The sequence below is a fragment of the Plodia interpunctella genome, chromosome 11 (assembly GCF_027563975.2).
Source record: "Plodia interpunctella isolate USDA-ARS_2022_Savannah chromosome 11, ilPloInte3.2, whole genome shotgun sequence".
Classification (NCBI taxonomy): Eukaryota; Metazoa; Arthropoda; class Insecta; order Lepidoptera; family Pyralidae; genus Plodia; species Plodia interpunctella.
Window position 1 is genome coordinate 7,930,971 of NC_071304.1, and position 18,456 is coordinate 7,949,426.

At 34.0% G+C, this 18,456-nt stretch overlaps 1 protein-coding gene and 2 non-coding genes across 4 annotated transcripts in view; 2 read left to right on the plus strand and 1 right to left on the minus strand.

Moving 5' to 3' along the window:
* The window catches only part of wake (wide awake), a 172,453-nt gene that overhangs the window by 80,456 nt on the left and 73,541 nt on the right, over window positions 1-18,456 (plus strand). For both annotated transcript variants that reach the window (XM_053751475.1, XM_053751477.1), the window contains exon 4: window positions 5,105-5,303. In XM_053751475.1, the coding sequence (XP_053607450.1) occupies window positions 5,105-5,303 (199 nt within the window). The remainder of the gene's footprint in view (window positions 1-5,104; window positions 5,304-18,456) is intronic.
* Window positions 6,875-7,036, minus strand: LOC128673984 (U1 spliceosomal RNA). Its single transcript, XR_008405137.1, has one exon. It is a non-coding gene; the product is annotated as a U1 spliceosomal RNA (small nuclear RNA).
* LOC128673981 (U1 spliceosomal RNA) lies at window positions 9,412-9,573 on the plus strand. Its single transcript, XR_008405134.1, has one exon. It is a non-coding gene; the product is annotated as a U1 spliceosomal RNA (small nuclear RNA).

Consider the following 18,456-nt stretch of genomic DNA (forward strand, 5'->3'; position numbering starts at 1 on the left):
TAAATAAAGAAATAAAAAAAATAAATAAAAAAACTTAACATTCAAAACTCTTCAAGGCTGTTTGAATATAGCCTTTTTAAAAAGTACCTTAGTCTAGGATACAGACGAGGAAACTGTTCAACTCAGATGACTAATTCATTGTTTATAGTACAGTTATTGTCATGTGAACTGTTATTGGGGTCCAAACTACCCCCAGACGGTTTTGATACCTTCACTGAAGTGAAGTAATGTAAACGATGTTAACTTAAAGCTTTTAGTATACATAGTTATCCCTCGTAAATAAGTTTGAAGATATTAACTTCAAACTTTGTTTGTCTTTTAAAAATATTATCTTTCTTTGTGATCTTGTTTCCATTTACTTAGTAGATTTTGTTACCAATAAAAACAATGATTATGTTTAAGTTTGTTTTCAAGTAATGCATTATCTTGTTAAAATTTTAAGTAGAAAAAAACATGTTCAGCCAGTATCAATGGCTTATCATATGAATAGGTACAGTAAGTTTGTGCGATGGCTCTAGTGACTAAGAGACCAGACCTGTGATAGAAAGGTTCGATTCCTAAACACTCGTACCTCATGAGATTGTATACCAATCTGCGTCACGTGTTTAATATACCACTTGCCTCCAGTGAAGGAAAAGTAGATTCTAAAATGTGTCATGACTACCTCATAGTATTTCGAGGTATTCTGACAATCAAAATCACTGTGCGTGGTGCATAGTGATTTTGATTGTCATGGTATGTACAATCACCACCACTTAAAACTACTCAAATTCATTGCAATTTCGCTACTATTACCGTTGCTTAGAGGTCTCACCGGGTGCCGAAACATACGCACTGTATTAGCTACCTTGTGTGTAATTTACTCCAATCAATACTTAATTACATTCGATCCCTCCCGAATAGTTTTCCACCAAATAAATATGTGTTGGCATTGATTTTCTGTAGTCCCTCAGTCACAAAGTAATAATAGTACAGATAACTAAAGAAAAAAAATACGACACAAGTCTACTAATAGTAGAAATGCAAGTAGGATAAAACAATATTCCCAAAGAGGATTGACTACTATCTTTAAATATTTTAAGTTTATTTTTGTAAGCTAACCAATGTTTTGAGACAATTCAGCAGATAATGTACTCAGGTGCTCAATTTAATTTGATGATCGTTTTGGAACAATAATTTATGAAATTTAGGTAATTAGTGAAAACTTTTATCTAGCATTTATCACTTGATTATTAAATTGTAAGTACTAGTTTTTTTGAATAGATAAAATAAAATGAGAGGGAGAGAGAGAGGGAGCACTGACTGGTAGATTGCATATTGTGTTGTCTGCGTCACTCAATATGTTGTACTTTTTCTAGTTAACTCCTTTGGATCATATACTTAATTGTTTGGGTTTGACTCGGGGACTTGGGTCTGAAGCGACGCCTTTTTATGTCAAAAATGTTACTGGTATATTGTAAGTTTGGCTAATTTAGTCCTAATGTGGAAAATCATTATGACTACATATATCTTTATCTCTACATATTATTAAAGAAAGTCTTCTACCGCGTCTGTCTATCTGTCTGTATGCGATAAACTGAAATACTACTGCACGGATTATCATGCAGTTTTCACCAATAGATAGTGATTCCTGAGGAAGGGAGAACATAATAAATCTCAAATCTTTCTTCCATTAAATCACACAACGGATTTTGATGCAGTTTTCACAGTTTAAACAATTTATTCCGAAGGTTTATACATACAAAACAGCCTGCTGGACCGTGCGAAGCCAGGCCGAGTCGCTAGTTGCAAATATAAGTTTGTTATTATCACAACTGATATATTTTTTTTGTTCATTTGGGAAAGTTAATAGTAAATGAACTTGTAATTTATTTGAATATCGATTTTTTAGAGAAAAATACAATAAAAATATACCTATTGATTTTTCTATCAAGACCGTCAATTTTATAATCTCTTTGATCTACTACTAGTGCATTATAAATTAACAGATGGTTACTGATGGTTATTTCCAGCAAGAAACTTTTCCAACTATGACAGTTTTCGAGACACGTCTGAGAAAACTTGTTTTCAAATTTCCTGCAATTTATCTATAGAAAGAGACAGAGAAAATTGCCAAATAGATTTGAGCTACCATAAAATGGCAAGCTTTTTCTTTTTTTTAATTTCGCTTTTGAGTTATGAGCGGACATAACTTAATTTTTAATATCTCGGTTATAAGCAACATGTCGCGATGAAACCTATACCAGATTTTATGTTAGACCATCCAAGTTATTGTATACAACTGTGATAATTGCACTTATTCCCAAACAGTACAGTTTGTGCGTGATGCGCGAACAAAAATACTAACAGATAAACAGACCTAAATGAAAAAAATATATATTTTGGCTTCTATTAATCCCATAAAATCCTCTCATAAATCATCTCCGGTGTACAATTATCATCCCCTACAATATTGTCTATGACCATGACTGCGTGCGAGATTTCCGTCAAAAAGGCCATAGAAAAAAGGATTTATTTGGCTATCAGAAATTAAGCGCTTGTCATATCATGGTAGTTATCAACGCGACAACTGAGAACATATTTGTTACAAAGTGATTGTGACTTTTCCCGATACACTCTGAGAAGTGTATATCGTTGTTATTTTGTTTGAAATGTTCTTTGTGGAATAAAAACCATTCATATAAATTCTATAATGGAGATGGAAATATTATTATAAAGGTTGTTGTATAAAAAAAATACTTCGGATTAAATGTTTTTAAGGAATAAACAAAAAGATCTATTTAAGCTCTCATAAAAAAATAAAAAGTTGTACTCGTGGACGCAACATGCAAAGCTCAGCTTTAGGCAGGTATGGGTTTATCCAATTATTTTCTAAAAAACTTAATTTGCCTGTAGATAAGTGTCACTCCTTGGACATTTCGTGAAATCTCTTACGCAAAGTGGCCTTCGATTATTTCAACGTTAAAAAAATTATCACAACTGGTTTATCCGCCATGGCGCAAACAAGACGACGTAGTCTACGTTTGCATTTTCACTTTTCACTATCGAGCCGATTGGCAGTGAGACTCTGTTAACCAATCACAGTGCGCCTTTGTGACGCAACGACAAACACATCGCAATGTCATTGGTTAACCGCGTCTTACTTCGAATCGACTCTATAGTGAGATATGAAATGTGTACTTTACCCTCAGATACACATATAGATAGGGGTTTTATTGTAAAGTCAGTCGATTCTCCCAATGTAACCTAAGTAGCCATAATAACATAGTCCGAACATTGTTTCGCAAAAAGCAAACGTTTACCGACAGTCGGTGGGGAGAAAGAATTTTTTTATTGCCACCCTGATATTGGGCATTCGGGTTTTATTCGTGTTATTGTGTTTGCCGATTTGGCTACCGATTGCCGAGGGTTGCTGAACTCATTTCTATAAAGTACTTATAGTTAGTAGGTACTTTTGCAATAAATTCTAATTTTTCCAATTCCTCTCATTTATTTTTCCAATTTTGCAATTACCAGGACTATCAGGATATAAAGCTATCGATGACATTGGAGCGCGCACTGTTAAAAATGGATTCAAACATCTATCTCTTTCAAGTGATGTCCTCTCTTTCTTACCCGTTGATATTTACACGTTATACCTATATAAATCTCGCAAAACATAATGAAGTGAGGTTGGACCACAAATGTCTAACTATATATGTAGCTTTACCCGTTTTTCAACATTTAAGAATATCGTTCTTATCTTCTTTCCATCTCCCTATTTTCAGCCCGCGGAACCTCACAATTGTTTATTTATTCGATGCTCTGAGTTATTCGTATCTTCTTGGGCCCGAAAACCTTTGAAGTATGTCGTACTAATGGGACCTTTTGTATTTCAATGTCATCGTGCTATCATTAATAATAACTTTCATACTATAAAAGTCTCTAAACTTGATTATATGGCGTGTAGTGATGGTCGAGGAGTTAAGACGCCCGCATGTGGTCGATTGATTCCAGGTTCGAATCCTCCACCCGCACGATACCTTTAGTTTTCATAAAACCGTTGGTTTCCAGTGAAGAAAAATTTATTGAGGACATCTCCACTTTAGTTTTCTTTCTATAACATGACCACTTCTCCAACAAAACTAGATACGAACATGGTTGAAAAAGTCTTCAATCGCATAAAGTTACGTTACGAGAGATAAAGGCGGCTAAGGGGCTAAATTCGGCCATGAAGAACGACTAAAGAAAAATAATTAATTTTATTATTTTTGTTCAAATATTCTTAAATATCTACTTACGTAGGTAGGCGTAGACACTAGGTTTTTAACCTTTTGAAACTTTGGTAAATCAAATTCCATTCACAAAACGTAGAAACCACTATTTAAAGCGACCATTTTCGCCAGGCAGACTAAAATATGTTGTGAATCTCAGACGTAGAGAAGATATTTCGCAGTAATTCGTCACAGGCGTAGACAACTGAGATTTCGAGACAGAAAATTGCTGAGTATAAATAAAGCTGATAAAGAGACACGCTCGTCTGGTTCTGAAAATACTGTTCTTATATACCAGGTATTCAGACAACCGCAGCTGAAATAATGAGATAGTTTTGTTTTACGCTACCAATATTCTTATGATATATTAAAATGTTGTTTTTCTTTTCACAAACATTCAATGTTTAGGAGTTAATACGAAATAAAAGAGCATCCCGCCTTATGAGTATTTATTTCACAACTCTTGTCCCTGTCTACCTCCTAAGGAATAAGTACTTGATACTATACATATGTATCACCCAGAAAAAGCCTTTGACCGATTTGAAAAACAAAGAGAATTGATTGTAGAACTATAGAACTTTTAACGCTGCCTTACGCATCAATTACAAAAAGCTGCCTGTCTCTGTCTCATCTGAGCACTTTCTCGGTTCTTTCCTCCGCCATAGAGCATTGGAGCCCCAGGGTCTGCCCCTCCCCTTTTCTCCTCCACTTCGTATGGTTTTCGGCAACCCTAGTTGGTACCCATATCTTCCATGATGACAAAGGTAGATTTATTCACTGCTTCTCAAACAGTCTGCTTCTATAAGCTGGTAACACATCAAGTCTTCTCATAAAACTTCTATTGTCCACAGACTTTACACAAAGCCAAATGCTCTGCCGCGGGGTGTCCGCTCACAAGGTGTGCGGGCTACGTGCGCACGCGCCGCGCATTTCGTTCACCAGCAAGGACGAGCCCGAGCTGGAGCTGCGGCGCAAATCCGCTAGCAGCCGGCTCGGCAGTTCGCCGCGAGCAAGCATTGCCAATGAAGAAAGAGATGGGCTTGCGTTACGGTAAGTTTTTAGCTTTCAGTGAGGTTTTTTAATATGTTATTTATTTATTCTCTAGATAGAGTGACGCAAATCCACTGCGATCTTTTTTATCGAGACTAGGACGATAGTAAAATAGGAACATTCGGGACAAATTGTACATGCTATATAAAGCAGTTGCAATGAGCACCAAAAAAAATAAGTTAGGAATAAGAAAGAAATCACATATGGGAAAGGGTGAGTTCTGGTTTCAGATTTTATCACTAGATGGCACTACTAGTGAAATTAAAAGTCGCTATGGTTTCGTTTACGCGCAGAACGACCTTCGCGTCTGTTTGTACATAATTAACTCAAAAACTACCCGACGGATTTTTTTTACGGTTATCACCAATTGAGAGTGTGTTTTCTGAGAAAAGTTTAGGTGTAATTGAATATGGTTTTATCCGAGCGAAGCCGGGACGGACGGCTAGCATAACATACATATATGATAACTAGTTGTGATATGGACATTTCTGATTTCAATCTTAAAAGTAATTCTTCAGATTGATGTTTTCAAACGTTCAAAGCAACACACAGACATAAAAACTCTTCTATTAGCTTTGATTTTATGAAACATTATGCGTTGAACGTAATAAAATAATATAGAATAAATTACAGTCTTACAGAAAACTCAATCTGATACAAATAAAGGACAAATGTACACATAGTGCAACATTATAATAAAACACAAACTCGAATTTCCTTTACACATGTGCTCACTCCTGAAACCTGGGTATCCGATTCCCATAATTACTAAACGACCAACACGTTATACCATATCTAGTCTACACTACAGGGTAGTGCCCATAGTAAAATAACGCAAGAAAGTTAACATGCTAAGTGCTAATTTCGTTTAATTGACGAAAAAAATTGACATAAAGCCATGTTATTTTGCAAAATTAAAAGCATACATGTTTACATTACTGTTCAGAATACCACAATACATGTATAAAGTCTATATAGGATATAAAACCAAAATTGACCATTGCTTCAGCTCTGATATCCAGAATATATTAGAGCTGGTCTAGTTTAATATCTTTGATATAGATTGATACTGTGAGATATATAGTTACATCCTAGTGTTATGTACAAATTAGTTGACACTCTCAAAAAACTCTGAAAAAATTGTGTGAAATGAGGAATCATTTAACACATTTTTTTATTCACGCGAATGAAGGCATGCATGAGCACAAAAAACAAAAAGGTTCGAGATGCGATAATAATAAATAGTGAAGTTATCATGACAAACTTATTATTTTGTACTATGACATGACATGGCGAGTATCAACGCAGGGGTTTCAATTTCGAGTGCGGTGTCGTTCTAAGTAGTTGGAAGATGGATTCGGTGAGCTAACTACTAGCAACGCTAATACGAAAATTACGTATACATGTCTTACCGTGTTAGATTTTACGACGGGAACACGATTATGAAACAACAATAAAATGACTTTATATTAATGTGACGAAACATTAAACTTTGTGATGATCACTAAAATAATATGATTTCTTAGACAATGAAACTTTTGAAAGAATTTGACCTATGATTTAATTAATGAGGGGGACGGCGCGTACGCAGTCCCCACTACCAAAAATTACGCATTCGAGTTATCCACATTAGGGATAATCGCAGGGGTCAACCCATCCGCAGTGCAATGGAGAGGCCTCGCCCTGGGGGAACCGCCTTCTTGATCACGGTATCCCCTATGCCAGGTCTGTTGGTCTCGGCTCGGGAAGGTCATTCTGCGTTAAAACGAAACCATAGCGACTTTTACTAGTAGTGTCATCTAGCGACAGATGACACACCGTACTAAAAATTTATATCGCACTACGGAAAAGTTTTATTGCAATAAGCAGATCAAATGAAATCTTTCAGATAAAATGTTTTGAGCTTTTAACTTTCTATATGTGCTAAATTATTTGTTATTATTAGTAATTTATATTAGGTTGAAACACGGTATTTTAAGAATATCCTTGTTATTTAGACAGTTTCCCTTCTGGTTCCATGATTGTACTTAATACTGAAAGAAACACGTATACATGTGCAGTATATTTTATAGGATATTTAAAAGCGTTGGAGCGGTTAAATGTTCAGACGTGTTTATCAACTTTTTACGAGTTTACGTGGCTACACGTAAGTTTATTATGTCGGTTTACGAGCAACTACGAGCTTCTTTATGTAATTAACTACGGCCAAACAGTCATTTGCTATTTATCTACAACTGCTATATTGTCTTGTAGTTAATAAATAACCTAATATTATTCATAACAGACTTGAATTGAGTAGTATACCTTGAATTAGTAATAAAATAGAATTTGCGACAATAGGCCAGGCCACCGAGAACCATTTCTACGGAATCTTTGATTCTTACACTACCAAAGTAGTGTAAGACGTTACCACATATTATAGAAAGTATTCTATAATATGTGGTACTGGAAGTATCCAGTAACTACGGTTTTAGATCAAATGTCAACGAATGTTTTTGGGGTTTTCTGATATTTTCAAAATAATTTCATGTATTCATATTTTTTTTTGATTAAATAATATTTATGTATCAATCATCGTATTAAAAACACATTTATTATATACTAGCCATATGCCCTCATATACCATTTAAATCAAATTAACTCATTTTCCAAATCCAAATGAATTTGACTAGATTTTATGTATGTATTTAGATTTTTGTGAAATAAGGTGAGAAATGTCTCATAAAAAGGAAAAAGTCTACAACTTCTAGTTGGGCATGATGTATTTTGTGTATTTTTCGAAAAAATATAACTTTTATTTAAAACTTCCTAAAAATGCAATGAATCAAGCAAAGCAAATCCCTAAAAAAATATTTAACCTCAAAATCGATTGAATTTCGCCAATTTATTACACTTTCAATTACAAGATATCCTGATCCCGCAAGATGGATCTAATCAATTCATCTCTATCAATTAAGTTCCCCATAACTCTTCCCCCTCCAGATTTAAGGGTGAATTTCGAATGACCCTGGAAGGAAACTAATTCTACTTTATTACGTTAGTTCTAACAGATGGATGGCTTTACTGCTTTTATTGAAGCTTCAAGAAAAAGCAGTTTGTGGATAATATGATTTTTAGCTCGATTAAATGCGGATGAAATTATTATTTAATTTTTAATCGATTAGTTTATTATAAGATAATTTATTCTTGTGGTATTACAGTATATTGATATATAGTATTGTAATCAGTAGAATACATATATGCCCCAATTCCGATATCGTCATTCTTATGATAAATATGGTTATTTTCAATTTTAAGTTAAAATTATATATATACAAATAGTCCTGTACTTATAATGTAAAAAACAACCTAAAAAAATATTGAAAATGATAATTTCAGGACTAGAAATTATACAATTGTTAATTTTAAGATACTTTAGATAAATACATTTTAATTCTAGACAAATAGTAAATGACAAATTACAGTATGCACTGTACGAACACTGTACACAGAGACACTCTATGTTGAGGCAATAGTGGCAGACTTACAATTAATTAGGATAGGTTGATGTGCTGTTTTACACAGCTCATCTGGCCGAAAACTATAGTACATACGTAAGACTACATTTATATATGCAGTCACGTAAGGTCGATTAAAAAAAAACGTACATTTAATTACCTAAATATAGCATATTACTACTTAATCCACTTTTGGTATTTGAGATAGGACAAAAAAAAGAACTTTAAACAAAGGTGAGCAAAGTAATTTGGCCAAATCTTTTTCAATCTTACCCTATTTCAGCCAATAATGAATGAATGAAATGAATGAAAAATTATTTATTCAAGTAACCAGGACTATATATATATATATATATATATAATATATATATATATATATTATATTAGACTATATATATATATATATATATATATATATAATATATAATTCAATATATAAGTTTTTGAAAGAGTTCTTTCTGCTTGTCGCCTTGCTCGAAAAGACTGAGCAAAATGAATTAACGTCAATGTGTCTTCTGGTCTGCCGCTAGATGGCACCACTAGTAAAGGTAAAAGTCGCTATGGTTTCGTTTTCGCGCAGAATGACCTTCCCGAGCCGAGACAAACAGAGCATACTTACCTGGCATAGGGGATACCGTGATCAAGAAGGCGGTTCCCCCAGGGCGAGGCCTTTCCATTGCACTGCGGATGGGTTGACCCCTGCGATTATCCCTAATGTGGATAACTCGGATGCGTAATTTTTGGTAGTGGGGACTGCGTACGCGCCGTCCCCCTTATAATTGAGATTAGATAGATAATTTTATATTATTTATTCGGTAGTTATTTAGTAATTTATATTTTGCGTGCCATTTAGACTGTAATAATACCGGTGTTATCTTACTCTAAATAGCAGTATCAATGGTCTCGGCAGCCATAGCGTGGTATATAGGTGGTCCACTTGGCGCACGCGATGGTGATGAGTAAAGAGCAGTCTTTGCAGTAAACTTTGTACCTATTAGTCGCTGTAACATTGTAAACATAGTTATTTTATGAATCATAAGGATAAAATCTAACTACCAACCTTTTTTTTTCATTATTTTTCGGCGTTTTCCCAATTGCTCTTCTTGTCTATGTTAAGCTCAGTAGAACTCTCTAGACAACAACAAAAAAGAAACCACTTTTTCGAGAAGGTAGGAGATATATTCATCTTTAGAGCAATTTATCAACAATGTTGACTGGTTCCGATAAAATAAGTTGTCCAAATCAAATCACTTTTTAAATATGAATTTCCAAATTCAAATAGCTTAAGCTGTCATCGATTTATTGGGATTAGACATCGCATATCGATATTCGCATTCAATATCCGGCGGTGACAGATACGAAATAAACCCGGTTCGGTAGAATCGAGATGCTGGCAATCGATTGCATTCGATTGAGAATCTAATTTCGTGAAGCGTTTCGAATAAGCGTGGAAAGTGTATGGCGATTTGTGGAGTTGAAGTGAGAGAATTTACTTTACTTAATTTTTAGGCGCGATTTTCTTTTTGTTTTGCTTTGTCCGGGTTTCGTCATACTACATTTGCCTTGGCTTGCCACCTTGACAGACGTAGTGCATTTTAGGACTTCGTATATATTGAAAAATGCAACATTGCGAATAATATTGGTTAATGTTTAATGATAAAGTTATTACTGTCTGTACTGTCGTCACAAGCCTTTACTGTCGTCAGAGAGATCATGTTGCATTCACCTCGTGAAAGTATCGTCGTTAAAGTATCATGTCCGAGCAGTTCCCTTATTGGAAGCCGATCCTGGGTGCTCCATGCTTATCATAATAATGGATTTTCATGAAAACTGAATTGATATAGAAAAAAACTATGTAGGATAAGCGGAAGTAGATGAACTTGAAAGATTTGATTAGACTGAAATCGGGACAGGTGTAACTAAATTATTACTTGTAAAATCGCCAAGTTTTTGTTATGCGGGCCCCACGCTGCCGTCAAACAGTTTGCCAAACTTTTACGTATTCGGTATACATTCATTCGGTTTTTCATTGCTATAAATAAAAGCACTTATACTAACTAAGCAATGTTCACGTATTCGCGTCGGCGTGTGTCTGAGTTCGCCGACAGTGGAGTGGTGGAGCTGGCATAAGAAATTGTAACGTAGTCATTACGTTGATGTCATTAAACCTATATCGTTTGTGCTAGCACACAACTAAAAAAAAATATATTAATCTGAGTAAGATAATTTAGATCTTAGTCATTGAAATCCTTGAAATCCCAAGGATTATGGGTTGAAGTGCAGTTGTAGGTACTTAGTCTGAAGAAAATGGTTACTACTGCGGTACCTTATACAAAATCCAAGCGGCATATAAATTGTATTTTTTATTTTAAACATAAAGTTTTTTCCCAATAAGTGTTTAATCTGTTCTATTAATTACAACTGACGTAATATAAATTATTTTTGCCTTTTTCCAATTTCTATTTTTTGACGCAGTCGCAGTATTTAAATTATCATATAAATATATAGAATATCAATATATTTAAGACCCTATTTCTTTATTTATGTTAAATATTTATATATGAAAAACACAAGCACTACCAACAAGAACCTATATAGGTTTATACGTGGTAAGGCGAGTCACTACTCATTACAAATTTATTCAGTTAATATATAGTTCTTAAGCATTCATTTACATTTGGTTGTACTGGTTTCTAAATTAATTATTTTCTCACAAATATTGTTAGGGTATTCATTCCATATAGATGGCAGAAAATACTCCCACATTCTTTTACCGTGGACATTGTTAACTGAAAGTAGGGTATATCTAGGTAGGTATGTTAAGTTGCGCAAGCCCAAGCTTCTAGTTTTAACTTTTTTTTTCGTTTTTGGAAAGTAATTTAAAAATTAATAGTGATAGTGTAATATTTTCTAATAATTGTATTTTTTTTTAAAGGTCTTATTCTTATATCATAAATATATAACTACTACCTCCTGTCCTGATATATATTATGTACCCTACCGACTCTCATAAAATGAACAGTAGTGTTCGCTTATTGCTGCGATATTTACGTCGCTATTGTTTGAACGACACAGCAATGAATTTCGGGACAAATGGGACCGTTCGATATCAACACTCCGATACTGATAATATGGTCCAAGTGAGGAATTTTTAAGCTTAGAAAACGTGATTTTACTTTATATTTTTACATTGTTCATGTAAAAATATCGTTCATAATTTGTTTTTACCCTTTTTTGGATATTTGGAGAACCCAATTTCCGAACAGCAAATTAAAAAATCCTTTCCGACCAATTGCTAATATAATTTACGTTGAGTAATTGACATTAGGGCCTGTCCCACCACTCTTTGGTAAATTTATTATACTACTGTTATCTGACAGATAAACTAATCACTAGATAAATCTACTCGATCTGATCGACCAGTTAGTCTATCCTACATATGTTATTCGTTCGAAGTTATCAGAATACTTTGTTAGCAAGCGGTAAAACAGACTCATTTACTTGAACCACACGTTGTTCTGAATTATTTATATGGGGTGAATGTACTTTATGACAAAATTTCAGGCCGTAAACGTGTTTTCGAGGTGATGTGAAGAAAATGGCCGTACTCGGAAACTCGAAAATCGTGTATTGAGCGCTGTAACTATGCTGCTACTTTATATGCAAATTGAAAGAGTATTTCAATTTATTTCTGTTTATTTATTGGCACGTCTGTCCAAATAAAATGAGAGAGAACACTGTTCTTGTTTTTCCTTTACGAGTGTGTTAATTGCTAATGCTGGTATCAGATTTTATTTAAGTTGCCTAAAGACTTCTGACATGACTTTTACAACTACCATCTCCGTATATCTATGGTAAGTAATCGCTTAGACACTAGTGAACTTAAAAAGCCAACCAGTGTGAAAGTTTCCTCACGACATTTTCCTTCACCAGAAGCAAGTGATGGTCGATGAAAACTATTATACAAGAGTCAGATTAGTATACAAACTCACGTGGCATAAGTAGGCTGCGAAAATTCGGATATTTCGATCAAAGGTCGATCCACCACCGTTCCAAATTAAATGTTATTGATGATATTAGTGCAATGTTTTGGGAAATAGGTCAGCTTTATTTACAGATTTTAAGTAGGTTTTCTCATTTGTTGGGAACGGAAGATATTTCTGCGACATTTGAAGCCGAATTAGTCTTAAGTATAGGATATATTTTGTCCCCAATATTGTTTTAAATAATTTTTCAGGTTTCAGCAGAACTCCCGTTATTATAAAAACGATAGTGTTTAGAAATTTATAAACGTAGGACACATTTTTTCTAGTCCGAAGTTTGAAGTTAACAAAATAATATTCAAATGTTACTGAAATTTTATTTTTAAAACTTGAAACTTCACAAATCATTAAATTCTATAAACATATAATGAAATATCTATTTCAAACAGCTCCATTACAAAAAATATAAAAGAATATTGGGTTGTCGGTGTCCATGCGCTGTGGTGCTTGCTTACCATCAGGCAACCCTGTTCGTTCCACTATACCATAAAAAAACTTACGATGGACTGTAATTTAAGAAATTTTTATAACGATGAGTAGAACAGAAATATGTTCAGTTGGTTTTTTATGCCTTATATTTTATGTATCACTGCTTGGCAAGACCTAAAAAGAGAAAGACAGGTCTTTTTACTTCCACCACTGTCGATTTAACATAAATAAAAAAATATAAATTCAAGACACAAAATTATGATCTCTTCTAATTCAATTCACGTAGCGGGAAGCTTCGAATATTTCGTTCACACTTCAAGCAATGGAATTCCGAACATTTTCCCGCCATTTCAGAAACGCTTACCGCGAGCTAAATGTAACTTTAGACCTTTTTATTTCGTTACAAATTGAACAGGTTATTATAATAATTTTTAGTGTCAAATTTAGGTGTGAATAGAAAATTAAATTTGTATATAATAAAGCTTCATAGTTCGTTAGATTGAACGCACTAATCTCAGGAAATACGGTTGGGACTGAATATATATGTGTATATGATAGCCACATTGATTTATTTGGTTTATATGTACTTATATGAGTGATATATTGATTTATTTATCTGTATGGTAAAAATCTCTAAAATTTGGAAGAGAAACAGCGAGGAATGACTACTATTAGACAAAAACATAGGTCCATGACGAAGTCCCTAATTTGTATGACACAAATCTACACGAATTGTTTTCGTCGCTCCCTACTCGATTACTGTAACAATCGATTACTATTAACAATTTAGAACTCGATTTGGGTCGTCTGTCAGGGAGTGAGCGGGTGCATTGTTATTTAATTGAAAAAAAAAAGTTATTATTCTTTCTTACACATAAAAATGTTACTTACATAAAATAGTAACCTGGTTCGCTAGCAAATGAATAGGTCACACAAATTTTGTAAGTAATTTGATCTGATCATAAACTTTTATATTATTTAAAATTCGCCTCTAATTTTATGACCGGCCTAACGTCAACTCTCTTTGGGAATGCGGTCGTTGCCTATCAGCTGTCAAGTCTATGTATGCCTTTAGTCATATCGTAAGACATCCAAAGGAAGATATGCCATATGCAACTCTAATTGCACATTTGTGTCCATACCTTAAGTAAGAATCTATTGACATTACATATTATTTGGCCTATGTATTGCAAGATAAAGCCTATGTCCCAGGAGATAATTTATCAACATGGAAGTGGTCGTGGGAAGGAGTAATGAAACCACAACAAACTGCTCCACAGGAGCCGTTACATTAGGCCATTAAGTTTCATTGTAGCAAGTATAGTCACAGATATATATATCCTAGCTGTTGACCGCGGCTACGCCCGCGTGAAAAAGTGGCCTATATATCTATGGAGCTTTAACTATCTTCACATAATCACCTCAATCCAATGCTCGTGACGTGAAGTACATATAAACGAACACACTTACGAATTTGTAATTAAATATTGGTACATCCGTATCAATATTATTAATATGGAAGTGTGTTCGTTACTAGATCTAACTAAATCAAAATCGGTGCAGGCTTTTGGTTGTTACGCCACGGACGGGGGTTAACAAAATTATTTCTGTTTCTAATGACAAGGTATTCAAAAAATAAACATTTAGAAGATTTTTTTCTTAATAGAGACCGGTTCTTCCAGTGAGAGATTATTAACAAACTGTACTCAACTCCTTTTGTGGCACGGTAACAATGAGGCAAATTTTCATAACGAAAAATACAAATTTATCGGCTAAATTTTGTGTTATAATAAACCGTAAAGTTTCAAAGTCGATACATTTATCTCAGTCTAAATCCAGAGCCGTGAACTGAATAAAAGTTACTTCTACGGAACTTCAGCTCCAATACCTATTTCGACTTTGAAGTCTTCCAACACTAACTAGTTAAGTTAATTTTTTTTGTTGTTAAGTGAAAATAAAAATCTGAAGCTTAATTAACTGTTTCTTTTATTTTTATAAATTTCTACAATAAGAAAATTGTATTTTTAGTGGTATGTTCATGTACCTAAATGTAGTTTAATGAATTTGTTATTCACATTCAATAAAAAATATCATCGTCAACTTTTACGTTTAATCTAACTGGCGCGCTGCTGTTTAGATAAAATAGCATACTTTGTGTTTTTTGCGTTTCATGTTAAAGTTAACGTCAAAGTTGACTGGTGCAATCCACTCGATAGTTTTCACGAGATACCTAGCTATAGCTTCACCTAAGCAAAGCAGCTGACTAACTCTGGTTATAGAAATATAGGTCAAGATGAGTTTCGCAGTTCGTGGCTACTGAACTGCAGCGAACACATGACTACTTCGCTAATGTTGAGGTCACATGAGAGATAAGCAATTGTGGGTATAGATTAGTGTTTGATCGAAATTTAGTTTCAGCTTTTGCGCTTCGACTCCAAAACTTACCTTTGGTTTTAACCAGAATCAAGAAGTCGAAGGTTTCGAGTAAACCGCGAAAAGAATAGATTTTTTAAGCTTTTTAAATGTTGAAAATGTTTCAAAATAGGTTTCCACGAGAACCACGGGATGATATGAAGTGGCGTGTGAGTTACGCCTTAGAATACAGGCGAGTGTCTTAGTCATTATGTGGAGTGGAATTTATCACACGCATACCGAAGAATACTTGTGTGTTTAATCCCACATAAAGGCCACGACCCTCGCCATGAGAACACGTCTTTATGAAGATAATACTAAAGATACCAGAAAAATCTTATGTCCATTTATGAAATATATTGCTGAAATTCAATGCATTAAACTGCAGCTACTAGAGCTGTTTCAGGCTACTCTGCTGACGTCACACGAGAGATAAGAAGGCGAAGTGTCTAGTGTCTGTAATGTCTAGTGTCTATATGTCTTACACTTAAGTTTAAGTCAGAAGGAAACTTTTGTTCAATGTGAAATTTATTGCATTTCGTAAGAGTTTTTGAACTAATAATTTTATGTGTTTTATTTATTTATTTAAACTTTATTGCATAGCGATACAATTTGTAAAATTACAACCTGGTGTCTTATTTCATTCGCATATGCTTACATGCACCGGCAATGCGTTTATTTCATGCACTTTACAAATAATAGGCACAACAGACTCGATGTATGAAAATAAAATAAAAATTTCGCCAATTCTATTTAATATCATATATATATATCAATTCTATTTAATATCATATATATATCAATAAAATCTAAAAACTTACTTCGTTAACTTATTAGACCTAACGGTTTTTAGAGCAAGTCTTTTATTTCATTTCCGATATTTCATGTGAGTGTGGTCTGAGGGCCCACTTCTTGATGTTGTATAAAAATATGCGTGGGAATTAATGAACATACGAAAAGATTTATGAAAGTTGGAATTACATCTGTTCAATTGACTTCTCTGTTGTGACGCAATCGGCGTAATAATTACAGGGTTTATTCCCGAATCAAGCTGATATTAATTACGCTGCGGGACTTTGTAATTAAACCATCCTTGTTTATTATCCTTGCGTTTTATTACCAAGATAATATGAATGCCGAGTTTTATATGTAGCTGTATGATGGGGCCTCCTACTGACTATTTTTATTACGGAAAGACAGCAATGTATTAATATGTATAGATTAGATATACATATATATCTATTTTCTATCAATATGTATATATATAAAAGCGAAAAATACTCACTGATCATCACGAGATCTCGAAAACTACACATTAAGATGAAATTTGGCAGGAAGGTAGATTGTGGCTAGAAGGCGTCCGCTAAGAAAGTATATTTCGAAATTCCATCCCTAAGGGGGTGAAATAGTTTGTATGAAACATCGTCATTTTTGAAGTGAGACACATGAAATTTTTGATTTAAATTTCTAGTTGGTATATAAAAAATACAAATGCATTAGTTAGATTTTGAAAATTACATCCCCGATTGCAAATTTATATGAAATTTCCTAATTTTTGAAGCGAAATTAAGTGGCATTGTGCACAACATTTTACTATTTTATGCTTACTACAGGTTAGGAGCCCCCTACAGCCCAGGGTCCCCGTATCATTGATACGGCTCAAAAACAACTGTACTTAGAAATATATAATTTAGCAGGAAGATAGACTAGACGTCTAGAAAACATCTCCTAAGAAAGAATTTTTTGGAAATTCCATTCCAAAGATGGTGAAGTAGTGGTTACAGGTTTGTATGCAAATTCATCATTTTTGAAGACAACATAACTTGGAAATTTTAGATAAAAACTGGTGATTCGATTAGATTTTGAAAATTGTAATTGATAATTTGGAAAACTGAATGATGTAGAAAAATTAAATTCACGTGTGTGAAGCTGCGGCCAAAAGCTAGTATGTGTATATATCATAGCGTAGATGTCGTACGAGGTGAGAGGATAAAAAGCCTTGACAGCATTCCCATAGAGGGTTGACGTCGTAAAATTACAGCTGACTACGACTAACAAAATGTCTGACAGTAGACTACAACTGACAATGTAGATTTAAAAATAAATAACAAATCTAAAAATAGTAAATCTTGAGGTACGCCAGTATTTATTTTTCCACTCGATTTCAATTTAATCGAGAAACATCTCGATCCGCAAACAATTTCATAATGAAGCATTCAATTACTTGAACGGAAATTAGTATTTCTTTCGCATTATATAAGAGGCCATTAGAAAAAAATAATAAAAATGTGAAGAGCTCTGATGGGAGATGAGTGATTAAATAAGTAAGAACATACTTGCTTATAATCTTTCAAGTGAGTGTTAACTGCAACGGTACATATTTCTCTCTTCTTCGCGTGTTACCGGTTGCATTCGGATCTGTGACGCCCTAAACTCAGGGTTAGCGTAAAAAAAATTGCCATTAAATTTGGAAGACTGGTTATGATTTTACAACCGGCCGGCCGCCTGACGTCAACCCTCTTCGGGAATGCTAAGGTTGCCTATCAGCTATTAAGGCTTAATAATTAAGTCAAAATATAATTAAGTCGCCTCGTACGATAACCACGGGAGGACATGGAGTGGTGGAGTGGAGTGGAGTGGAGAAAATTGGAAAAAATACGTATATCTAGATAAAATAGATATATTTAAGAACATTATGATAACTCATAGGCAGTAACAATGCAGCTGGATCATGAAAGCTCATTTTAAAAAATAATAAAATTATAAAAACAA